The 26,677-nt window shown below is 37.6% G+C and overlaps 1 protein-coding gene across 2 annotated transcripts in view; it reads left to right on the top strand.

Annotated features, from left to right (window-relative positions):
* The window catches only part of maco1b (macoilin 1b), a 79,186-nt gene that overhangs the window by 30,352 nt on the left and 22,157 nt on the right, over positions 1-26,677 (top strand). For both annotated transcript variants that reach the window (XM_078423450.1, XM_078423449.1), the window contains exons 2-6: positions 71-212; positions 14,890-15,016; positions 18,796-18,919; positions 21,429-21,607; positions 24,090-24,594. In XM_078423450.1, the coding sequence (XP_078279576.1) occupies positions 71-212; positions 14,890-15,016; positions 18,796-18,919; positions 21,429-21,607; positions 24,090-24,594 (1,077 nt within the window). The remainder of the gene's footprint in view (positions 1-70; positions 213-14,889; positions 15,017-18,795; positions 18,920-21,428; positions 21,608-24,089; positions 24,595-26,677) is intronic.

Raw genomic sequence — 26,677 nt, 5'->3', positions numbered from 1 at the left:
TTAATGACAAAATCAAATTATGCAAATTGTAGTTCAATGTCTAAATTGTTTTCTTTTTCCCATTTTGCAGCACTTTCTTGTACCTTAAGTTCCTTGTTGTGTGGGCACTGGTGTTGCTGGCAGATTTTGTCCTCGAGTTCCGCTTTGAATATCTATGGCCTTTCTGGCTCTTCATCAGGAGTGTTTATGATTCCTTCAGATACCAGGGTCTGGTAAGTTGGTTAGAGACTTCTGATGGTTTATAAAATATACCAGTTTGGTCTGTTATATGTTTGATACCCACTTCTGCTTAAGAAGTTGTGATTAAAGCCCATTTTTTAAATGCTACAATTTTAATCAACATCAGAGGGCCAGTAAGGGTCGGCGCATGGGTTTGAAGGTAGCAAGTCATATAGAGAGATATTATCAAAAAAATGTGCAGCGTCCTCGCTTTATAAATATACATTGGTTTGTGCTCACTGGGATTTAGACTGACTGTTCATTGAGATGTCTGCAAGCCTGAGAACTATCAATAAAATAGTTGATGAGAGGTATTTCAGTCATTTAGGACTGAGGTAAGTACTTTAAGTAGAGGATTCTAAATTTTTAGAGTTCACAGCACTGTGGTGGAGGACACTGAGATGAGTATGTACAACACTGAGAAATTAATATTTTGGACACGGAGAAGATGAGTGGGGATTAAAGCAGAAAGTGATCACTGGGTACATTTTGCAGAGCAGGCTTGAAAGGCCGTACAGCTTACTCATTCTATTGTTAATGTCCTTGTGTTCTGTTAGTACAAAAGTACAGTAGTTCTGAATCTGTATAAAGTACTAATTGTGCCCTGGAATGGCTCTGGAGTTCACTCTCAGAAATATTCAAGGTTTTTGAGAGGATGCAGGAGATGTTTATTAAAATAGTACCAGTTTAACTGATGCTATTTTTCATTTTTTGCACAGGTTAGAGAACTCGAGTAGAGGGGTTGGGTGTTGTGGTGAGGGAAATGGTACATTAGGTCATTCTCCTTGAAGCCCTGAGAAAAAATCAAAATCCTGGATGGGGCTTTAATAAATAAGTTATATTATGTGTAGTTATGACAGAATCTATATCACGAGGAGACAGAATTAGGCAATTGACGAGAGAAGGGATATAAGGAAGTAAACTTTGCTCGAAGTTATGATTGTGAGCACACCAAAAAGATGGTGGAAGCAGATTTGATGATTTTTCAAAAAAGCATTGTTCAAGTAAGATTTGTGGGACTCATTGGCAAATGCCTGTACGGGTTCTTTTAACGAGCCAGTACAGGCATCTTCCTCTGTATCATTTTTTTCCAAATTAGAATTGATGCTTCTTAATGCTAGAGCCAAATTTCTTGGGAGATTTTGAAGATTTTTATACTAATTATCCTTATAAAACTCTGTCAAGCTTATTTGAGCCCTCATTTCATTTAATCTACTTTTTTGGTTTAAGTCTTAAGTTTTTGAGACTTACTTGAGATCTATTATATCATTCCTGACATTCATGCAAGTCTTTTTATACCTTTGCCCTCATTCTTGTCTCCTTTATCGTATGATACTAAGAGCACTTATGCATACGAATTCTTTTTCATTCAATTTCCATAATTCCACTTTCCATGAACTTTTTCTACCTGTACACCACGTTTGACAGATCTTTGCTTTTGCACTTTTCGGTTTTGCTCAGTTCTTTAGATTCTTTTCACTTGTGGACACTTCCCCCTTCTCCCTCCCTCTCTCCCTCCCTCTCCCACCGCACTTTGGTATGATGAAGCTATATTTTCAAACTTTCTAAAAGAGCTGGTCTGAGCAAATTTAGCTTCATTGGTTCCTAATAATGAAGATCAGGATCTATAGCTGTTCATGGCTAGGGAAAATTGGTGTAAATCTTCTATTTACTCATCAAATTCTAAAGTCTGTACTTTAAGTGGTGCATGGAAATAAAAAGATTGGAAACTTTGGTCATATATAATCAGGCAGCGTAAACGTTGTTTCTATTAAAGGACAACTAGAGAACATGATTTCAAATGCCTATAGAGTACATTTAAAATTGCATTGGAAAGAAGAGGAAATGCGTGAAATAATTTGTTATAAACATATACTCGTGACTCCAAAATGAAGTTATGGGGATCTCAGGATAATAGAGGGTTGAATTTAAGATTTGTAATTTGTGGTTGAGATTTTGTAGTGGGAAATATCAAGCAGTTAACACTTGACATTATAACGGAGGAAATCTGGTAGCAGCTTCTGGAGTTAAACAAATATATTATAATAGCCCATAAATTGCCATCTGCAATTAAATACCCTCTGCAGAATTTACTGCTTTTCAAACTTCTAAAGCATTTTTGGGGAATACAGTGCCCTCCATAATGTTTGGGACAAAGACCCATCATTTATTTATTTGCCTCTGTACTCCTCAATTTGAGATTTGTAATAGAGAAAAATACATGTGGTTAAAGTGCACATAGTCAGATTTTAATAAAGGGTATTTTTATACATTTTGGTTTCACCATGTAGAAATTACAGCTGTGTTTGTACATAGTCCCCCCATTTCAGGGCACCATAATGTTTGGGACACAGCAATGTCATGTAAATGAAAGTAGTCATGTTTAATATTTTGTTCATATCCTTTGCATGCAATGACTGCTTGAAGTCAGCGATTCATGGACATCACCAGTAGCTCGGTGTCTTCTCTGGTGATGCTCTGCCAGGCCTGTATTGATCCATCTTTAGCTTATGCTTGTTTTGGGGGGTAGTCCTCTTCAGTTCTTTCTTCAGCATATATAAGGTATGCTCAATTGGGATCAGATCGGGTGATTGACTTGGCCACCCAAGAATTGACAATTTTTTAGCTTTGAAAAATTCCTTTGTTGCTTTAGCAGTATGTTTGTGATCATTGTCTTGCTGTAGAATGAACCACTGGCAAATGAGTTTTGAGGCATTTGTTTGAACTTGAGCAGATAGAATGTGTCTATACCCTTCAGAATGTATTATGCTACTACCATCTGCAGTTGTATCATCAATGAAGATAAGTGAGCCAGTACCTTCAGCAACCAAACATGCCCAGACCATACCCCCCCCCCCTCCACCACCACCATGTTTCACAGATGAGGTAGTATGCTTTGGATCTTGGGCAGTTCCTTCTCTCCTCCATACTTTGCTCTTGCCATCACTCTGATATGTTAATCTTCATCTCATCTGTTCACAAGACCTTTTTCCAGAACTGTGGTTGCTCTTTTAAGCACTTCTTGGCAAACTGTATCCCGGCCATCTTATTTTTGCGGCTAACCAGTGGTTTGCATCTTGCAGTGTCGCCTCTGCATTTCTGTTCATGAAGTCTTCTGCGGACAGTGGTCATTGACAAATCCACACCTGACTCCTGAAGAGTGTTTCTGATCTGTCGGTCAGGTGTTTGGGGATTCTTCTTTATTATAGAGAGAATTCTCCTGTCATCAGCTGTGGTCTTCCTTGGCCTGCCAGTCCCTTTGCGACTAGTAAGCTCACCAGTGCTCTCTTCCTTCTGAATGATGTTCCAAACAGTTGATTTTGGTAAACCTAAGGTTTGGCTGATGTCTCTACCAGTTTTATTCTTGTTTCTCAGTCTCATAATGGCTTCTTTGACTTTCATTGGCACAACTTTGGTTCTCGTGTTCATAAACAGCAATAAAAGTTTCTGAAGGTGATGGAAAGACGAGCAAAGACGAGATGCTGAGAGTTCTCGGATACCTGCATTAAGGAGGCAATTAAACACACCTGAGCAATTACAAACACCTGTGAAGCCATGTGTCCCAAACATTATGGTGCCCTGAAATGGGGGGACTATGTATAAACACAGCCGAGATTTTTACCTGGTGAAACCAAAATGTATAAAAATACCCTTTAATAAAATCTGACAATGTGCACTTTAACCACATGTGATTTTTTTTCTCTGTTACAAATCTCAAATTGTGGAGTACAGAGGCAAATGGGTCTTTGTCCCAAACATTATGGAGGGCACTAAGTAAGCAAATTACTATTTATAAGCAATTATGTCTAGAAAGAACCCCCAAATTTTTGGTTTTAGAAGGTTGAAGTAAGTTTCTAATGGCAGTAATTGTAGGTCAAGTTGCTTAATGTCCATACATAAATACACTAATTTCCTTCATTGTCATCCTCTAAAATGTTTCAAATTCCACAGGCAGGTATATATATGATATTTCTCCTATTTTAACCATTGGTCCTTGTAAAAATGTTTTAAAAGATTAGTTTAAAATTGTCCTTTCTGAGGTTTGCAGTCTGAGAATTTAGTCAATGTGATTGGCTGATATAGCCAAAGATTCCTGAAACCGATGACTTGTTACAACTATTGTAGAAATAAATGAAATGAAAGTCACAGAGATTGTTGTATCTTGGTAGATGCCTTTCTTTAAGAACAGTGACAAATGCCATCTATTTCCTTGGATTTGCTAATTCCAAAATCTGGGCCAGGTGTCCTGATGTCTTGAAGTCCAGAGAGTTCAAATTAGACAATGGTCAAGGAATCTGTTGATTGGAAGAAGCACCGATAGAAGCCAACAAAACATTCTGCCAGAATTGGTTGAGGTCTAATGGAAATAGATGTTAGATTTTGCATGTGCCAAATGGTGGAGCTTTCCTTCCAATGCCTTCTTTATCAACTTGGTGCAAGGACCTTTTAGCCAATTAAAGTATTTGTGGGAATAACTGTCTCACAACCATTTTGAAAGCATATTTTCATCATGGAGCTATCCTTCATTGTGCAGATTCATATTGTTGTTGTTAAATGAGCAGATTAGACAGAACATTAGCTGCTTTGTGGGTCTTAAACTGTGGTTTGCATGACTTTAAAATCTGTCGTCTGGCCTGAAAGAAAGCTTTTGTTGATGATGATGATGAAAAGCAGAAACACTAATTGAACATTTAGACTGTTCGGTTGGACGCTGTTGGCAGTAGCACCAGATGCAAGGATGAGATCCGAGCACCGTGCTGCTTGTGTGTTGAGAATGACCTGGACACCTGAGCTGGGTAGCAATCAACCAAAGATCTATAAGTATCACATCCATTTGAAGGAAAGGAATTAGGACAAAGTATCTTGTTTTTAAGCATTTTAATCCAAAAGTGCCAAATGGATGATTCCACAGATCTATGCTGTGATTTCCTCTCTTATCAATGTCAGTATCAATTACTTAATCAGTTACCAGATCTAGGAGCTTTTCTAATAAAGAGGTTTCAGTGACAATGATGTCTTCCCAGCTATGTGGGAAAATTGCTAGTGTTTTTATAAATCTAGATAAATTTTGTTTATTCAGCCAACTTTTTGCTTTGTGATGCTCTTCCTGATTATTTACTAAGCAGTCTTGGTCAAATCTGTTCACTGGCACATTGTGTAGGTTCTACCAGAATTACCCAACTCCTGAACTTGATCCAAGCTTATAAATAAGTTTGAATGCCAAAGTATGAGAGACTAACTATTAAATATCCATGATATCAAGGCAGCATTCCACTAAATAAAAAAATAGGATTTTTATGATAAATACTTTCAATTGCAGATCCTGCGTACTTATTACAAAGGCTTCTAAAGGCGTTAAGTTTAGGTGCTGTTTGCAATATTTTCTGCTGCAGGATTCACTGCAACAAATCAGATTCATCTTGACAGTACTTCATAATCTTGCATTCTCTGCAATCGAAGCAAAGGAGCACTATCTAGATCATGGAGACATTGGTGGACATCAAAAAAATTAAAGGTGTTGGAAATTGGAAATTAAAAAAGAAAATGTTGGGAAAACTCAGCAGTATCTGTGGAAAGAAAATCAGTTAACGTTTCAGATTAAAGATCCTTCAGAACTAAAAGATTTTGTTTAAGGAGCAGAGAAGGTGGGTTAGGGCTATGGGTGAAACAAAGGGAATGTCGGTAATGGTGTAAAATAACATTACCATTAGGTGGATAATTAAACTTTCTTCGTCTACACAATGTGTTGCTAATATGAAGTCTGGGTGATGTCTAGTCTAGTTTAATGGGACATGCCCAGCAAACCAAACAACGTCTCAACTATTTCCTGAAAATCCACTCTTGTCCCTTCTCCTTGACTGAGCAAGAACAACTTTCCTGCCCTCACCTACAGCTCCACCAGCCTCCACGTTTTATTGGATCATCTTTTGTAATATCCACCAGTTCCAACAAGACACCATTACCAGAAGTATATTCTCTTCCTCTCCCTTTTCAGCAATTCAAAGGGATTGCTCCCTTTCTGTTTCCCAGTTCCACTCATCCAACTCCATGGCACAGGAGATGTAATACCTGGTGTTTTTCACCTCTTCCCTTCCCTCCATCCACGAACATAAGCAATCTTTCCAGACAAGGCACTCCTTCCAATCTAATGTACTGTGTTGGGTGTTCATAGAGGGATCTCTACATTGGAGTAACCAAACATACTTTGAGTGGTCTCTTTGCGAAGCATTTGCACTCGGTCTGCAAGAGTGACCCAGAACTTTGGGTTGCTTGCTACTTTAATTCACCATCCCACTCTGACCTCTCTAATAGTGACCTTCTGCACTGCTACAGTGAGGCCCGACACAAGCTCAAGTTTCAGCTTTTCAGTTTACTTCTGCATGTTTTGGAGCCTGAAAGACTCCATGGAATTCTCTAACTTCAATAACTTGAAGACCTGAGACTAGGTGCTGGAATACTAAACAAAAAACAAACTGCTGGTCAGACTTTGTTGGTCAACCAATATCTGTGGAGGGAAATGGATAATAACTTCCTTTCTGTTTGTATCAAGACTGGTTATTTATTCTTGGCATTCCTCTTTCCATTTCCATTTATTTATTCTGGTCTGCTGGGCACATTTCAGTTGCCCAGAGTTCACAACATTAGTAACACTATGCCGTAGAAGGAACATAACTGAGCCATCCTACCAATAACTAGGGAGTAGTCTTGAATTACTTTCTACCTCATTGGAGACCCTGAGACTATCTTTGATCGGACTTTACTGGCTTTTATCTTGCACTAAACGTTATTCTCCTTATTCCCTTTATAATAATAATAATAATAATAATTCATTTATTTTATATAGCGCCTTATCGGGTGCTCAAAGCGCTTTACAAAAACAATCAACATAAAAACAAACAGACAAACTATCCTAACGGAAAAGCGGCGAATAAACAACGCCAGCGTCCTCTCACGTCAGGGTCCGGCAGTAGACAACAAAAAGCACAGGACACACAGATACAATTTTTACACAAACAGCCATCACAGTGATTGCTCTAAGCATACCCTCACTGTGATGGAAGGCAAAGTCTTATCTCCTCCTCATTCTTCTCCCGTGGTGCCACGAGGTGATCGAGGCTCCCAACTTTTTGAAGCCCCCACCGGGCGATGGAAAGTCCCAGGGCCGAGCCGAGCAGGCCGATGAAAGTCCTGAGCCCCCACCGGGCGATGGAAAGTGCTGCGGCCGAGCCACGCAGGGTGATGAAGGGCCTGCGAGCGGGTCGATCGTACCTCGCGCTTCGGGGCGGTCGAAGCTGCTACGGCTGGAGCTCCCAAAAACCGGTCGCCAGCCAGGGACCTGCGAACTCCCGATGTTGCGGTCTGCATGTATCTGTACACTGTGGATGGCTTGATTGTAGTCATGTATTGTTTTTCCGCTGACTGGTTAGCACACGACAAAAGCTTTTCATTGTACCTCGGTACATGTGATAATAAACTAAACACTAACTCAAACTATCCATTTAATGGTGACATCATTTCATCCGATTGCAGACATTCCCTTGTTTCCACTCGGTGCCCTCCTCATCTTATCTGCTGAAAAGACTGCCTTGTTTTTACTCTTTCTCAGTTCTGATGAATGGCCTTTAACAGGACACATTAACAGTTTCCTTTATGCAGATGCTGCCTGACTTGAGTTTTCCCAACATTTCTATTACGGATGCAGGAGTAGGTCATTTGGCCTTAAGGGCCTGCCCCATCTTTCAGCATGGCTGACTGTAAACTTGTATATCATATTCTTCCATTTTCTCCATATCTCGATATTTTTAATCTATCATTTCAAATATATTTAATGTGCTCTACTGCCTTCAGTTAATAAATGCCAAAGGTTCACGATTCTTTGAGTGAGAAAAATATCTCCTAATTTCAAATCGAAATGGTATACCCCATATCTGGATTTGTTTTCTCTAGAGGAATGGCATGAGCCTATAGAAGTTTATAACAATAGACAATAGACATTCTAAGGGGCATAGATAAAGTGAATAATTGGCATTTTTCACAGGGTAGGGGAGTCTAAAATGAGAGGACCAAGGGGAAATTTAAAGGGACGTGATGGACAACTTTGTTACATGGAGATGGTGGGTGTATGAAGTTATGACCCTTGATTCTGACTCTCCAGAGCTCTAGAATATTCCATCTATATATCTAGCCCTTTTAAAATGTGATTTGGTTTCTGAAATCACGATCTCTTCCAAATTACACTCCATGAAATGTACCATATTAACTAAGAAATGATCTTTAGCATGGGTAGCTTACAATCCAGTGGTATGAACTCTCCCCCGCCCCCCCATTGTAACCTTGTTCTTTTTCCTTCCTTCATACAATCATCTCCCATCCCCGAGTTGCTCTTTCCTCTTCCCTCTGTCCACTTTCACTCATATCCCTCACTGGCTTTGCATTTCATTCCCCTTTTCTTATCTGGCACCCTTTTGTTGCCTTTACACCTCTAGCCTTTGCCACTCATTCCACCCATCTGCCAATCAACCCCCCCCCCCCCCACGACCACCACTTGTATCAACCTAGTCCCACCTTTTTTCTCCAACTTTTCCCCATTCTGCTCCTTTGATACGGGGAGAATATTCTGAAGAAGGGTCCCGACCCAAAACATCATCTGTCCTATCCCCCCCACAGACCTGATGCTGCCTGACTTGCTGAGTTTCTCCAGCACTCTTTTATTTGCACATGATTTTAGCTGTTTATTGTCAAAATATAGAATTGCCCGGCGAAGAATTTAATGGGAACCGTGGCCGTTGAGGATTGCAACATTTCCCACCACTTTGTGGACCTCAATGAAAATTTGGAAACGCTAGTATTATATATATCTTAAACTAAACATATTTTGCAAATTGTACATCAGGAGTTTTAAAAAGGAAATTGTTACTAAAGTCCTAACTGCGTCTAAACTTTGTCCTTAAGATTTGCTTGCATGTCCCTTTTTATTTACTGATTCAATAAAAGGGCTGAGAAAGAGAGACATACCTCAAGAGTAGATTACCTTAAAACAGAGGAAATTGCAAGGCTTACTGAATTTTTATTTTGAAAATGTACAAATCTTTGAATAATACTTTTAACAAAAACTCCTTTTTACCAAACTAGTTGTACATGTTTTTGTGCTAATGCAACACAATGTTTATTCATTGTTTGCTTTCCTTGCTCCTTTACACCTTGGTAATACAGGAGTTGACGCTAATAATTGATATTCCTTGGACAAAATTGCAAAGTAACAAAAAAATTGGAATTTATGTGGCTGAAATTAGTGTGCTCCAACATCTCACTGCTCTCCATAAAAATGAGTTTTGCAAAATAAGGCAATGCTTTTTAAATTTTGACATTTTTTACAAACAGCAAAAGAAATAGAAGCAAAGTTGAACCATACAGCCTTTCAAATCTGATCTGGTATTGTAAGATTATAGATAATTTCCTTCTTCGTCTGCAATCCTAGATCCCTTGTTTCAGTTGATACCCAAAACTCTATTGATTGCTATCTTGTATACATTTAATATGCAACAGTAGCTTCTAGGATAAAATATTCCAAAAATTGCACAGGGGTTACTTCACATCTTAATCTTAAATGGGCAACCACTTGCCCTGAAACACTGTCACCTAGACTGTAATCCTCCAGCCAGAGGAAATCTAATCTGTCAGAATCTTGCATTTAATCTGCGCTTCACTGCTTTGAATGCATGCAAGTAGTCATCCCTATGAACTAAAATTGTTTATTACTCCCGATGCTGTTTTATTAAAGCCTTTACAATTGCAGCCAGACTTATTCAAGGTAACATTCACACTTCTACTTGCTGTATTTGTTTAACCAAAATACGAGTGTGTTCTAATTTCTTTCTATTTTTCTATTCTACAAAAGTGAAAATTGATACCTTAACTATTAGTACTAGAAAACCTGATGTACAATTCGCATGACTGCATATACAAATACAAAAATGAAACCTGCATACAGTTTACTATGGAATCATAGTAAATGAGCTGGATGGTAATTGTGTTGTAAAAACATTGTATTTCTGTTGGTTTTACAATTTAATCCAGAACTACTTTGCGTTAACTTTCTGGTTAGAGTAGTTTGCAGTTGCAGGTGCTTGATGCTCAGAAAGTAAGATAGGAAGGTGGAATGTATTTTAAATTTTGCAATCTTTCTGCTTTCAAATACATTTAGGAATTTGGTTTTCAGTTTTAAATTCACAATAGATCTGTCTGAAAATTTTACTGGTGGGAGTCTTTAGCCAGTTTTATTCTATGCCTGCCTTAAATATGTATTTTCTATTGCAACCGTAACGCAAATGCCAAAAATCACGTTAAATTTTGCAGTCAGTGGCAAATTGACTGCACGATCTGCTTGCCTTGAAAGCTGCCTACAACAATAGAACAATTTCCTTTGCCAACTTAAAATTACCTTCTGACATCAGTAATAAAGGATTTGTGGTGTCCAGTAGCATGATTTCATCAAGTAGGCTAAACAGAAAGTCGTATTTAGACATTCTCTCATGGCAGCCTTGGAAGCAAAAAGCTGTAATTTTTTTAACTACATTTTCCTATATTTTACAGAGAACAAAAGTAAGGATTTTTAAAAATTGTTCATTTATCAGGATCCTGGCAAGGCTGTCATGGCCAGCATTTGTTAAGTGCATAATTGGCCTTGAGAAGGTTATTGAGACATATACATAGCAGCTGAGAGATTAACCTTAAAAATTAATAAACATGATATTTTAAAGTGATTAGCCACTGCACATAAAATATTATTTTCACATTAGGCAGGAAAGAGATTCACATTAGGCAGGAAATGGTGTGAGATTCACATTAGGCAGGAAATGGTGTTGGGTAGACTGATGGGACTGAAGGCTGATAAATCCCCAGGGCCTGATGGTGTGTATCCCAGGGTACTTAAGGAGGTGGCTCTACAAATTGTGGACGCACTGGTGATCATTTTCCAATGTTCTATAGATTCAGGATCAGTTCCTGTGGATTGGAGGGTAGCTAATGTTATCCCACTTTTTAAGAAAGGAGGGAGAGAGAAAACGGGAAATTATAGACCAGTTAGTCTTACATCAGTGGTGGGGAAGATGCTGGAGTCAAGACGAAATTGCGGAGCATTTTGATAGCAGTAACAGGATTGTTCCGAGTCAGCATGGATTTACGATGGGGAAATCATGCTTGCTAATCTTCTGGAATTTTTTGAAGATGTAACTAGGAAAATTGACGGGAGAGCCGGTGGATGTGGTGTACCTCGACTTTCAGAAAGCCTTTGACAAGGTCCCACATAGGAGATTAGTGGGCAAAATTAGAGCACATGGTATTGGGGGTAGGGTACTGACATGGATAGAAAATTGGTTGACACAGAAAGCAAAGAGTGGGGATAAATGGGTCCCTTTCAGAATGGCAGGCAGTGACTAGTGGGGTACGGCAAGGCTCGGTGCTGGGACCGTAGCTATTTACAATATACATTCATGACTTGGATGAAGGGATTAAAAGTGCAATTAGCAAATTTGCAGATGATACAAAGCTGGGTGGTAGTGTGAGCTGTGAGGAAGATGCTATGAGGTTGCAGGGTGACTTGGACAGGTTTTGTGAGTGGGCGGATGCATGGCAGATGCAGTTTGATGTGGATAAGTGTGAGGTTATCCACTTTGGTGGTAAGAATAAGAAGGCAGGTTATCGTCTGAATGGTGTCAAGTTAGGAAATGGGGACGTACAACGAGATCTGGGTGTCCAAGTGCATCAGTCACTGAAAGGAAGTATGCAGGTACAGCAGGCAGTGAAGAAAGCCAATGGAATGTTGGCCTTCATAACAAGAGGAGTTGAGTATAGGAGCAAAGAGGTCCTTCTGCAGTTGTATAGGGCCCTAGTGAGACCGCACCTGGAGTACTGTGTGCAGTTTTGGTCTCCAAATTTGAGGAAGGATATTCTTGCTATTGAGGGCGTGCAGCCTAGGTTTACTAGGTTAATTCCCGGAATGGCGGGACTGTCATATGTTGAAAGACTGGAGCGGCTAGGCTTGTATACACTGGAATTTAGAAGGATGAGAGGGGATCTTATCGAAACAAATAAGATTATTAAGGGGTTGGACACGTTAGAGGCAGGAAACATGTTCCCAATGTTGGGGGAGTCCAGAACCAGGGGCCACAGTTTAAGAATAAGGGGTAGGCCATTTAGAACGGAGATGAGGAAAAACTTTTTCAGTCAGAGAGTTGTAAATCTGTGGAATTCACTGCCTCAGAAGGCAGTGGAGGCCAATTCTCTGAATGCATTCAAGAGAGAGCTAGATAGAGCTCTTAAGGATAGCGGAGTCAGGGGGTATGGGGAGAAGGCAGGAACGGGGTACTGATTGAGAATGATCAGCCATGATCACATTGAATGGTGGTGTTGGCTCGAAGGACTGAATGGCCTACTCCTGCACTTGTCTATTGTCTATTTCAGGGCCGGAGGGTTTGTTCAGTAATTATATTTTGACATGCCACTTAAAATCTCAGTTGCCTTTCATTGAATAAGGCTTAACTTGTTGGAGTATTTAATCATAGTGAAAACATTGCATCAAGCATTGAGCTAGTTATCAGTTTAGTTATTTTGAATGAATTCTCATCCTCAAAAGATTTCAGCTGGGCAACCTTTTAAAAGACGTGGATCTCAGAGCAATTTCTCCAGATGATAGTTTTTCTAACACCACACCTGTAAAATCTGCCTAATGATTCAAGGGATTCCTAAATCTGTGCAGTCAGGCCCATAATAGCCTTTTGGAACTGATCTCCACTGAGCAGTGTAGTTATGTCAGCTGCCCTGGGGAATATCTACTCTGTAACGGAGTTGTACTGGAATCATTCCAGGAACAATACTACTGCATATTTGATTGCAGGGTGTTGTAAAATTTACTTGAAGATTTAGACTTTAGGACATTTGACAGGGTTCCTTGTTTAAAAATTAGGATAAATATTGGTATTTTAAAGAGACCAAATTCTTGACTCCTTCATTGACTGGAACAAAAAAATTCCAATTGCAAAATTTGGAAAATTGTTTCCATGTTGCAAGGCCTGTTAATGTCTTATTGTCACGTTACTTCATGGGTCCCATTAGTCTGAAAAAGGGTTTTGTCACCTATTCCTTTTTTTCAGAGATGCTGTCTGACCAGCTTTTTGTGTCTGTCTTCGGTTTAAACCAGCATCTGCAGTTTCTTCCTACGCATCCCATAAGTTTTACTTCTCAAGTAAAGATTGTGTTATTGGAGCCTGAACTCATTCTGCATACGTGTTCAAATGTATCTTAAGTGAGATTTATTTTAGCAGTATATTAATCTGCTGCAAAGATCAGGAATACATTTTCTAATCACAATTTAGAATAAAGGGAATATGACAACTTGTCCTCCACTCTCAGCGCACTAACATTTGAAAACTTGCTTTTAAATTGCGAGGCAGTTATCAGTTCAAAACGGTGGCCTTGTTTGATGACAAATATAGTAAAAATATAAGTGGGAAAACATTTGTAGCAATTAAATATGGCCTTGTATTACAGCATTTCTAAGTTCAGCATAAAGGTGCACAGAAGATATACTATAACTAAATGAAAATGTTCTAATATTTGGCTGAAAATATATAATTTACACTAACAATAAACTACTGGAGGAACTTAGTGGGTCAATCAGCACCTGTGGAGGGAAATGGATAGACAATGTTTCAATTTGGGGTTCATATACAGACTGGATGGTTCTGACCCAATATGTAATCTGTCCATTTCCCTCCATGGATGCTGCCTGGCCTGCTAAGATCCAACAGCAGTGTGATTTTTTTTTTTAAATGTCAAGATTGCAACAATCTCTTCTGTCCCTATTTATAATGTAAGCTGGTCAAAGTGGTGCAGTCTACTTCAGAATACATTCCATGAGGAAATAACCTTTTTTGTGTGATAAATATCTGCTTCCTAAATTTTTTGAATTCTATTTGGGAACAAATTGAACACTCAGCAGAACTATCTTGGAAAACTTTTGCTCATGACCCTATTTTCATTTGACTCGAGGGTGAGTACATAAAAATAAATCATTATAAATCAAACCACAATTATGGAATTTTAATTGGATTTTTTTTGGTCATTTTTTTGGTTTCTTCCAAAGTAGTCATTTCCATTAAAGGTATTTGTCTAAATTAATGATGGGACCTAACTAAGTCCGACATGCTTTATTCTGATTATTCTACCGCTGTAACCTGTTAGCATTTGGTTGTACTATATAAACTGTGCACCTGATTCCAAGAAAATGTCAATTGTTTGCTTTTTTTCCTATGTTACAAGGTTCTCAAATTTAACACAGCAATTTATGAAGGTTCATGGCTTTTATCAACATGGTATATAATGTTCAATAGAATATCAATTTGTTAAAGAAAATCTGCTTTGGTTCTGATTTAATGGTTGCATGTATTAATGAAGAAAAAAATGGAATGGGTAATGAACATTACACTTTTAAAACCACAATACTCTACATTGCAAGCACTTTTTCACCATCTGCTACAGTAATGATCCCATTTGATGCAAAATCATGTTTAACAATTTGTTTTGTCCCTAGGAAATTAGAATTGATCTTCAAGAAGCTCGGTGTATTAATTTGAGCTTGTAATGCATTCCTTTGCTCTGTTTCTCTTGCAGGCTTTTTCAGTATTTTTTGTTTGTGTAGCATTCACATCAGATATAATATGCCTACTCTTCATACCAGTGCAGTGGCTTTTCTTTGCTGCCAGTACTTATGTATGGGTTCAGTACGTCTGGCACACAGGTATGTTCAAGTTTTTTTCCCAAAGATGTTGTCTTTGTACTTAAAGAAAGATAAACTATAGGGTTATCTATCTTAATACGTTATTTAAATCTTGGTTAAATGACTAAAAGATGCAAGTTTCTGGTCAACCTCACTGATGCAGCCTATGACCCTTGGCATACTGCTACAGTCCCGTGGAAAGATTCTTCCCGAGAGAAAAATAGAGTACACTATTTACACTTAAATTAACTTGTAAAAGTTGGATTGATTATGCAGCAGAAAATTGGCATTCTTGCAATATTGATCCAGCTTAGAACAAGTTGCATCTTGGTAGCTTTTGACTTGCATGCTAACTAACTTATCAATTTTTTATTCTCCTTCCCTGACCCAATTGCATTTCTTTGCAGAACTGAATGAACATACAAATGTATTGTCATTAGTGGTTATAAGCTCATCTTAAATGACTGATGTTCCATGTAAACCAATGCAAGTGTTGGACCATTAACTGTAGCATTTCATGCAAAATGGAAATAAAACTATTACTGCTGTGAACTGAACGGAACACTTTTTCTTAAGATTTGTATTTGACCAAATTGTAATAATTTAAAAACAAGCTACATTTGCATTTGCATATTGGAGCATGAGAAACAACCTGTTATATAGATTGCATATTTAGTTTTCAGTGTAAAGCCATAGCCATAATCTGAAAGCTGTTAATTGGAGCTGTGAAAAATGTAAAAATGTATTTGTCAATTTCGCGAATTTCAAATTCAATGAAATTTTTTGAAATGTGTGAAGGTTTTCTAAAATTGTTTTTTAATTTCTTAGTTCCACATATTTCTGTCCCACTCATTGTAATCCCTTTGTGGATTACCTCGGACAGATATTTTCTTCACTGAAGTGGGTAAGGTGGTTTTGGGTATGTCCTTGCTGAGACAAAGACACAAAATGTCACAAGTATTGAATAGATCAAGCAGCATCTGTGGAGAGACAAATGGTCAACAATTCAGGTTAAAGATCCTTCATTGGAAATGATGGATTGTTCAAAAGGTCATAAGTGATAGGAGCAGAATTAGGCCATTCAGCCCATCTAGTCTACTCCACCATTCAACCATGGCTGTTCTATCTATCCCTCCTAACCCCATTTTCCTGCCTTCTCCCCATAACCCCTGACACCCATACTAATCAAAAATCTATCTCTGCCTTAAAAATATCCATTGACGTGGCCTCCACAGCCTTCTGTGGCAAAGAATTCCACAGATTCACCACCCTCTGACCAAAGAAATTCCTCCATCTTCCTAAAGGAATGTCCTTTAATTCTGAGGCTATGACCTCTAGTCCTAGATTCCCCCACTAGTGCAAACATCTTCTCCCCATCCACCTGAAATGGTGCTTTTCTTTCTTTATCGATGCTGCCTGACCTGAGTGTTTATGATATTTTCTGTTTAGATTACTAGATTTTTAGTTCGGAGCTCCTGGATAACTTTGTCCTTATCGAAGGATTTATTCGACTTAGTGCCTTTTCCAATTACTTTTGCATAGTGGCACCAAGAGTTTTAAATTTTCTGTTAGCATTTCAATACAATCCATTTGTAAAAGAGCAGACACTTTTTCCAATTGCTGGTAGACAGTGGTTGCCCATTCATAAACATTTGTGATATAGATGGAATTTTAAATGCTTGTTTGCTGCTTTTGACCCTGAGATCCACTTCATTGAAGAAACCGTGTCAGCAACCTTCAGTCATAATGTCCAATTGCAAGTTGAAGGATTCACTGAGGATAATGGGTTAAATGCTGCAGAGTATTGCTTCATTGGCCTGGTAACTTAAGTTGTCCGGTTTATTCCTTGTGTTTTCTGTATTCATTTCATGGTTTTGCAGGTTCTGTTATTAAAGTTGAATAATTTAACAGAACGTATAAAACCATGAAATTAAGCCATGAAAACACATGGAATAAACTGGACCATTAATCTGTGAGATTTAAATTGTTTATCACTGATTTGGGGAAATAGTCTTGTCTCTATCACTGAAACAGTAATACACCAGGTTGGTATTTGATAATGAAGCATGGGCTCCTTGATTATGAATATGAACGAAAAGGATTAACATGAACTTGGCTTCAAACCATGAACTTGAATGGCTTGTGTAAACTATGAAGTGGTTGTCCTTTCTGCCCACTTGTCCTCAACCACTTAATTTATAAAATCCATTATTTTTCAGGCAAATGCATCAATAAAATGCTAACTTCTAATGGAAAAAATCTCTGTTGCTGAATTTCTTTGATGTTTTTACGGATAATGGGTAGATTTTTATTTCAGCTGACCTGCTTAGATCTACCTATAATATGGAATGCTAAAAATATTAACATTTTTGGTGACATCAGTGAAAGATATTGCCAATTGAATAAGTAGTTTGCAATCCAAACTGATTTTGAATAACCTTTTTTTGCCACAGAGTAAAAGGGATCTAATATTGAGATGTCTATCTTTTATTTCATTTATTGCCAGAATATAAGATCCCTTTTTCTGTGTTATCCAGTGATGGTTTCCAATTGGCCATGGTCCCTGATTAAAAAGTCTTTAATTCATAAGTTGGGTCATGTGAAAAAGACGAAAAAAGTAAGGTAGATTTGAAATTTATGATGGACAGTTCCTTTCCTGAGCATTGCTCTGTTTTAAATGTTGCCTTTACCCCACCACTTTAGCAGTTATCCATGTGGTGCAATGTCAGAATGCTGGAAGGAAACTGCTTTTAAAGCCGTTCATTTCAACTGAATCACATGGGCAAACATTGCATTGAGCCAAGCTGTTGCTCTCCAAGTGGTCAAGAAAGATAAATCTGACTATCATTTTTGTTAATTTGTACACTTTTTCAATAGCTAGGGAATGAACTGTTATTTATAGATTGCCTGGTGTGTACAAGGGAAGATAATACAAAGGAGTGTTTCCAAAATTACAACACAAATAGTATTTTTCACATTTGCTTATAACTTGCTAATTGCAGATGTTTCTGCAGTAAAAATAAGCACAAGGTAATTATCGGTTTTAACTTTGATCACATATCATATTCCATTCTCCCATTCCAGACTCTTGAGTATGTTAATTTGCACTGAATCACTGGCACATGAATTCACTAATGCCCGGGTTAAGATTGATTTAATAAAAATAGAACCAATACAACCGACAGTGAGAAAAAAACTTCAATTTTATCTCAACAGCGACAATTGAGATCCATTGATATATGATCTTCCTTTATATCATCCATTATCTTTTTTTTGATTTTCAATGCACTTTGGCAGGTGACCTAAAAATGGTTACTTAATTTTCTTTACTTCTCAACTTATTTGCTGTGCAGTAGAACAACAGTACCTATGACAATATTTCAAGTTCTTATTTTTGAATTCCAAAGTAGATGTCAATTTAGGAGTCAAAACCATATAAGAAAATTGGAACAAACAAAACTTTATTGAAAATAAATGTCCTAATGTATAAAGAATTCAAGGCTCTCCACAAGTCATTTGATGCCTCCCGTGTCTGAAATTTTAAGCACAGATTTTTATCTGTTGCTGATAATCTGATCTAAACTCATTGTAGCATGGTGCACATCAAGGGACATCTTCTTGAGACATATTGCAAATTCTTGTTTTACTACATTGGAATCTGAATTTCCAGCTTGCACTAAGTCATGGTTGATATGTTATGTGATTAAGTGGAAGCTATAATCATCTCTTTTTTTGCTTTTATTTGTATGTCAATGGACCATTATTTTTGGCTGATGAGATGATACTTTTCTCTTTTTCAGAAAGGGGAGTTTGTTTACCAACTGTATCACTATGGATATTATTTGTTTATATAGAAGCAGCAATCAGATTTAAAGATTTAAAAAATTTTCATGTGGATCTTTGTCGTCCTTTTGCTGCACACTGGTAAGTTAACACTTTTCATAACGTCCATTGATAAAGTTATGTTTAATTATGGCGACCTTTTCAGGAACTGTATCATTCAATAATATGAACCCAATATACAGAATGATATCCAATAATGAGCCCAATATCCCTGAATGAAAACTTGTCATTTACTGTTGTTTTATCGAGCATCATATCCCTTGTCATTCATTACATACCACAAAAGCAAGCACCATAAAACAAAAGTTCTTGTATATTAAGTAAAATTATACTTTCTGAGAAACCTAGGATTCTATAATTTTTTCACAACATTGGCACTGGTTATGACATTTGCAATGCCATGACATTTGTAATATCACAACGTCTAGATGGGCTACTTTATTTAAGATATTTGTTTCTACAATTTTGATCGTTCTAGAAAAAGATTTTTACATGTAGGTATTTTGTACCAACATTCTTGTTTAAGCATTCGCACATGGTATTCTATTTATATTATTCAGTTTGGCAGGAGACTCACTTTACGTGGGAATTGGGCAAAGGAGGTCTTAAAAATACTAATGGGAATTCTTGCACTCAAATATAATTTCCACATTATTTTTAATTTGAGTGATGACATTTGCAATAAGTAAATTAGCGCTAACTTAGACCACAGGAGCAATAATTTAAGTCTGACATTTGGCACATTAGGAATAAATCATATTGCTATTGCATTAATAATCTCCTAGCATAAGTTACTAATTAATTCAAATCACAACTAGTAAATATCTAGGTGGAAATGGAATTGGAGGCAAAAATTTGTAAAGACGGCTGATAAAATTCCAAATGGGCATTGCAAGGGAAAGACCAGGTCTAGTTAGTGGAAGAAATTCAAAGTTGAGCGGCATGGTGGCGCAGCAGTAGAGTTGCTGCCTTACAGCGAATGCAGCGCCGGAGACTCAGGTTCGATCCTGACTACGGGCGCCGATGTACGGAGTTTGTACGTTCTCCCCGTGACCTGCGTGGGTTTTCTCTGAGATCTTCGGTTTCCTCCCACACTCCAAAGACGTACAGGTACGTAGGTCAATTGACTGGGTAAATGTAAAAATTGTCCCTAGTGTGTGTAGGATAGTGTTAATGTGCGGGGATCGCTGGGCGGCGCGGACTCGGTGGGCCGAAGGGCCTGTTTCCGCGCTGTATCTCAAAAGAAAAAGAAATTCAAAGTTCTGATAGGGAGCTTTCAACCTGAAGTGTTACTCCAGCATTTTGTGCCTATCTTCTATTTAGACCAGCATCTGCAGTTCTTTCCTTCACATCTTGCCTCTTTTTCTTTTCAGAAGTTGTGTGACCTCCTGACTTTCAGCTTTTTCAGTTTTATTCTAGTTTGTGGTGATTTGGTGGGAAATCGGATTTAAGTTTCTATATAGGGGTTATGAATGGCCTGACTTACGGAAATCCAACTTTATTCACATTTTCCCATTTTTTAAGCAATTTCCAAGCTGATAATGTTTCATGATATTCATTAATGACTGGTTATATGAAAAAAAAAATCCCATTAGTTTAATTATGGGTAGTGCTAGAATAATTATTCAATGAATTGAGAAAATTATAGCAAATATATGCACAACAATATAATCTAGGTTTGTATTAAAAAATACTTTCTGACTTGCAGAAATATCAGCTAATGGACAGTCCTCTGGGATGGAACCCTTGCATCACCTGGGGATTGTCTGCATTAGTTTTTTAATTATGGAATATCTAAATCAAATTTTATTTCATAAAGCTAAGTGTGGCTGAATCTGTAATATTCTGTAATCATTATAAAACTCATAAAATTGTTGAGCTTCTTGGTCCTGGAGGGATTTTCACAATGCCTGTTTTTAAGACCATCTTTGGCATGAAGTATTTAAGTAGTTCAGTATTTAATTTATAAGCAGTGTTTTCGTTTTTTCAAAGGTGTTTCCTTACTTTCATGAAAAGCAGATTGCCAAGCATTAAAATTAATGCCCAGGTTGAAATAGTGGCTCAGCTAATAGAGCTACTGCCTTACAAGCTCAGTATTCCTGATGCTGACCTTGGGTGCTGTCTGTGTAGAGTTTGCACATTCTTGCTGTGATGGCCTGGGTTGGCTTGCGTTTTCCCAAGTTTCCTCCCAAACTCTTAAGACATGAGGGTTGGTAAGTTAAGTGGCTTCTGTAAATTGCCCTAGTGTAGAGGCGAGGGGTGGAATCTGGGGTTTGATGGCAATGTGCAGAGGATAAAATGTGAGATTAGATTTATTTAATATTCAACTCTGCCTCTGTATTTCCTAGATTGCCTAACTTGCGTATTAGTAGCTTCTCTGCATCGCTGAGGTAGCTCCTTATGTAAGATTTTAATAAAGAGTAATTTGACATATTCTTCACAAATTACTTTATCTAAAATTCATTCAAACAATTTTATGGAAAAGTGAAAAGAAATAAGTGGAATTTTTTTCACCATCTGATAATTGTGATTTCTGAATTTACCTTTTTAGAGGATTGACTTTTTTTCTCTTCTCATCCCATAAATAAAGTATTGGCTATCCTGTGGTGACACTGGGATTTGGCTTCAAAAGTTATGTAAGCTACAAAATGCGATTAAGAAAACAGAAGGAGGTCCAGAAGGAGAATGAATTCTACATGCAGCTCCTGCAACAAGCCTTGCCGCCAGAGCAACAGATGTTACAGAGGCAAGAAAGGGAAGCTGAAGAAGGTAATCATTTATTAAGGTAATGGTTGTGGGCAGTGTAACTAATGGATAAAGAGAAAGCAATCTGATGGCTTTGTTTGCAGTTTAGATGTGTCATCCAACTTCCCATGATACTACAAATAAAATAAGGCAGTTTACTGAAATAGTAGAAAGTATTGTGAAAGAACTGCCACACCTAATAAAAGAGGGATGAGGCCACAACACTAATTCCTTAATTATTTAACATCGAAATCGGTGAAAGAGATCCTCCCAAGCAATTTAAATCAGTCATTTGGCGTAAGTGGTTCAGAATGCTGCATAACTAGTCTCCTATCAAATCTTTCTAATCAATTAAAAATGAAGATCATAGATTTTTGTTTATTAGTGGCAATATTATTTATTAACAGAAGTAAAAAATTAGGAATAGTCCCAAAAGTGCGTCTTGTTTTGCATCTCCATTGTCTGAGCAATCTTTGTCAAGAGCATATTGCAGTGATTTTTGACTAAATTGCAATATGCTCTGGGCCAACCTGTAGTTAAAATGAAAGTATTATTAGAACTATCATTTTACTATCAGTTATCTTAGTACAAGAATGAATGAACTGTGTGATATATTTAGATTCTCTTTTGGTTTACGCACATACTAATTAGTTGGTTAATTTTTAATTGTATTCTTTTCAATTATTGTGCCAGGATATCATCCTTTCAGTTTTGTAATATGGAAAGTGTTCAAGTTTTTTTCCTCTACATGGCTGGTCAGGACAGAAAGTCACACTTGGCTTAATTAATGCAGTAAAAATGAAAATCCAGGCACTGTGCTTTAATTACAAAGTCCGTCACACTGACCCACCGAATCTGGTCTTTCCGTCAGTACTCCAGACTCGTCAAGTTGGGATCCCTAGAGGTATCTTACTCTATTCAAATTAAAGCCTTGGATGCTGAAGGTCATTCATCCCATTCCAGGAAATCACAAGAGTTCTTCATGGCATCGTCTTAGGCCCCATTTATTTTCAGTTATTTGCTCCTTGCATTTTCCATCTTAAAACCAGACGTGGGAGATTTTTGATTGCTGCACAATGTTGTGTTCTATTCACAATTTCCCAAAATTGTACACGGTGTACCAGCTTGGCTGATATAGTTATATGATGTATGTTGCATCCAGCAAGAGAGGCAACTGGGGTAATAATCAAACTAAGCCAATAATTAAAATAGACTGTGACTACAAAACCTGTTTTGGAAATAACTCTTCTGTGTTGAGTGATTTTCCCCATGTTTAGTCACCATGTTTATGGGACAAGGCAGGAGACTGATTCATTTCAAATCCTGGATGGGTGCTCCTCCTCCAATTGTATTCTGAACTTCATACCAAACAGGTCAAGCCATGTCAATTAACGGACAGCCCATTCAGTACTCCAAACACACACTGCCTTAACCATAACTACTCAAAGGCATTAGTCAGCACCATCTACAAGATGTTTTTGTGGTGATGCCACAAGGATTCTTTAATAGCACCTCCTACGCATGTGACTACCTAGAAGAATTAGATGCAAGGGGATATCACCACCTTCAGATTCCTGTTTGAAGGTACATCAATCCTGACTGAGACATGTAGTGAACTCTCATCATTGTTGGATCAAATTCCTGCAGCATTCTACCTGATAGTACCTTTACAGTTGGGATTGTGGCAATTCAGCAGGATGGTGAGCAAATGTTTTAAGGAATTACTCACCACCAACTTCTGAAGAAGGGTCTCGACCCGAAACGTCACCCATTCCTTCTCTCCTGAGATGCTGCCTGACCTGCAGCATTTTGTGAATAAATACCTTTGATTTGTACCAGCATCTGCAGTTATTTTCTTATACCAACTTCTGGATAGAGTTTAGGAATGACTGATAAATAATTGATTTTGCTAATAATATCCATGTCCCTGTAAATGAATTAAAAATAGACTTAAGTAATTTGCAGTTAATTACCCACATAAGCTATATATTAAGCCATTTCTAAACCATGGTAGAGAATTAACTGTCATTTCTATATTGTCCAGGGAGTGGATCTAGAAGTGCACCAGAATTAAACTAGCATTTCACACATTAAATTACGAGTGTGGATTACACAAACTTGTCTTCTGTTTGCCATTAGTACAGAATACTGAGGAATATCTGATTGCAGCTTTACAATGTTAAAAGGGCATTAAAGGACTGCTTATAAGGAAATTATCTTTTGAAAGAACTGAGGCTAAGGGGGATTAAAAATGTAGAATCTGGATTTTGTTCAAGTGTCAAAAATCCCTTTTCAAACATAGATTAGATTGCATTTTTTAATCTCACTGGAATGGCACTAAAATCTAACAAAGCTGTTGTGGTTCTCTCCATTTTGCTTTATGTAATCTTTTGATCATTTTCTAAATTAGGGTTAAAGAAACAATGTTTCATCTTTTCGAAATGAGACTGGTCGTGCGAGCTTCTTTTTCTTTCTTTGGTGCGCTTACTTTTTTTTCTTTTCGCAGCTGCTATAGCCAAAGGAATCTCAGATATGGATTCTGCACAACTCCCTCAACACAATGGAGGAATTCCAGCAGGTCGAAAATTGACGACAGCTTTACCAGAACTAGAATACAAAGAAAAAGGGAAAGATAAGGACAAAGAAGCCAAAAAACCCAACCTTGGGATTAACAATAATATTTTGCAACCTGTAGACTCAAAAATACAAGAAATTGAGTACATGGAAAATCATATCAATAAAAGATTGAATAATGAGCTTGTAGGAAGCACAGAGAATCTCTTGAAAGAGGACTCGTTTACGGCTTCTTCAAAGAATTACAAGAACGCCACTGGGGGAGTAAATTCTTCACCCAGAAGTCACTGCACGTCCAATGGCAGCATTCCTTCTTCCTCTTCTGCTAAGAATGAAAAGAAGCAAAAATGCACTGGAAAGAGCATGAGTACACACAAGGAAATAATGGAAAACTGTATACCTAATAATCAGCTCAGCAAGCCAGACACATTATTAAGGTATTTTTTAATACTATCTGGGGACTTATTTATATTCTCTGTTTAATTGTTACTTATTCAAAAAATGTTTGATATAATTTACAGATGAATGTCAGATTAATGATGCAAAAAAGCACAAAATCAAAGTAAGGCAAGAGTGATTTTCAGATTGACTATCACTACTAAATAGTTCATTTATCTATAGGAAATATTTAACATGTATTATGACCTGGTATCATTGCAGAAAACAGAGCTAAGTTTTCCTTATACCTACCTACCTATTCCTTACCTTGTTCCTTACCCAAGATATCACATGCGTATATTACAATCTAACGGTATGAATGTTGACTTCTACAACTTTGGGTAACTAGCCTACAAACAAACCATCCCTCCCCTCCCTTCTCCTTGCTCCCTCCCCCCTCCTTCGGTTCCTGTGGGGATTAATATTTAAAATATAAAGTTGTTCACAAACGGTCCCAGTGCAGAGCAATTTATATTCCCTCCCCCCTCCTTCGGTTCCTGTGACTCACCTGGATTTGCACCCATTTCTTCCCTTCCCGCCCCCTGTCTCCTTCCACCTATATTAATTTCTCTGTCTTCGTAATTTGCGCCACTTCTATCCTTATTTCACACTTTATTTTTGGTCTCTGGCCTTTGTCCAAGCATCTGCCAATATCCCCCCCCCCCCTATCTGTATCCACCTATTACATGACTGGTTTTTTCCTGCCGTCACTTGTTTTTCAGCTTTCTTCCCAATCACAATTGGGCAACCAACCCAAAACATCTCCAAGTCATATTCTCCAGAGATGCTGCCTGACCAAGCTCTTTGTCTTTATGTTGGTAAACCAGCATCTGGAGTTCCTTGTCTCTGTTTTCCATATTTGTTGTTGGGATATTTCGAGATATCTTCTGTATCTCATTTGTGATGGACAGATTTTGACTTCTTTGATAGGACCTTCATCAGAGAAGATGTTAAATAAAGATACACAAAATGCAGGAGTAACTCAGTGAGACAGGCAGTATCGCTGGAGAGAAGGAATGGGTGACGTTTTGGGTCGAGACCCTTCTTAAGACTTCGACCTGAAGAAGGGTCTCGATCCGAAACGTCCCCCATTCCTTCTCTCCAGAGATGCTGCCTGTCCCGCTGAGTTACTGCTGCATTTTGTCTAGTTTCGGTTTAAATCAGCATCTGCAGTTCCTTCCTACACATGATGTTAAATAAACTGTTCAAGATCAACTGTATTTCTTTCATATCTACTTTCCTTTAGAAAAGGGAAGTTTTGAGCTAATAATCATTTCCTGATTTAGTCATTAGGAAATTGATATTCTCAATGATTGCATGATGTTGAAATTTGTCGTGTTGCTGGTGTAAAATTGTTTGCCAATTGCTTTGTTCTAAAATTGTTGCGTTAAATGAGCAGTAGCTTTTTCCCCCTACTATGCTGACTTAAAACAGACAAAATTCTTCATTGTGTATATACACTTCTGTGTGTGAAATAGGTGTTTTCTTAAATGCAAGTAGCTGTTAGTGAAATGGCCCAAGTCTTATAAATTAGTTTTGATCCATTGTTATTTAAATTGCTCTGCACTGGGACCGTTTGTGAACAACTTTATATTTTAAATATTAATCCCCATCTTGAATTTAGAATTTACATGATTAGTAATTGATCAAATTTGCTACTTTAGGAGACACCTAGCATTCCAAAGTTTTTGAAGAAGTGGGTCTATTTTATGTTTGAGCAATTGGCTCTAGTTTATCTGTTGCTGAACTGATCCAGAAGCTATGATGGTTCGACAGGTGGTTTTTAAGATGCGTTTTGGCTATTTCAGAACAATTATAAAATCCAAGTGTAAAATTTAAAGCCCTGCAATTTGTTATAGTGCAATAATTATTTCCACCTTAAAGGTCTGTTTTCATTTTGTCTCCAGCCACTGATTGGATGAATGCAATTGTTTCATACTTGAAGATTAGAAATTGCAAAGTTTAATACCATTAATACTAAAAATTGGTTTTGGAATAAAGAGTATGCTGCTGCAAATAAACAAAATGAAAGGATTTGAAATCCTAAGCATTATATGACATTTGCTTATCCTTGCAAATTTA

Source organism: Rhinoraja longicauda, chromosome 27 (genome assembly GCF_053455715.1).
Source record: "Rhinoraja longicauda isolate Sanriku21f chromosome 27, sRhiLon1.1, whole genome shotgun sequence".
Classification (NCBI taxonomy): Eukaryota; Metazoa; Chordata; class Chondrichthyes; order Rajiformes; family Arhynchobatidae; genus Rhinoraja; species Rhinoraja longicauda.
The sequence above is the reverse complement of the archived record's forward strand: the minus strand, read 5'-3'. Positions and strand labels throughout refer to the sequence as shown.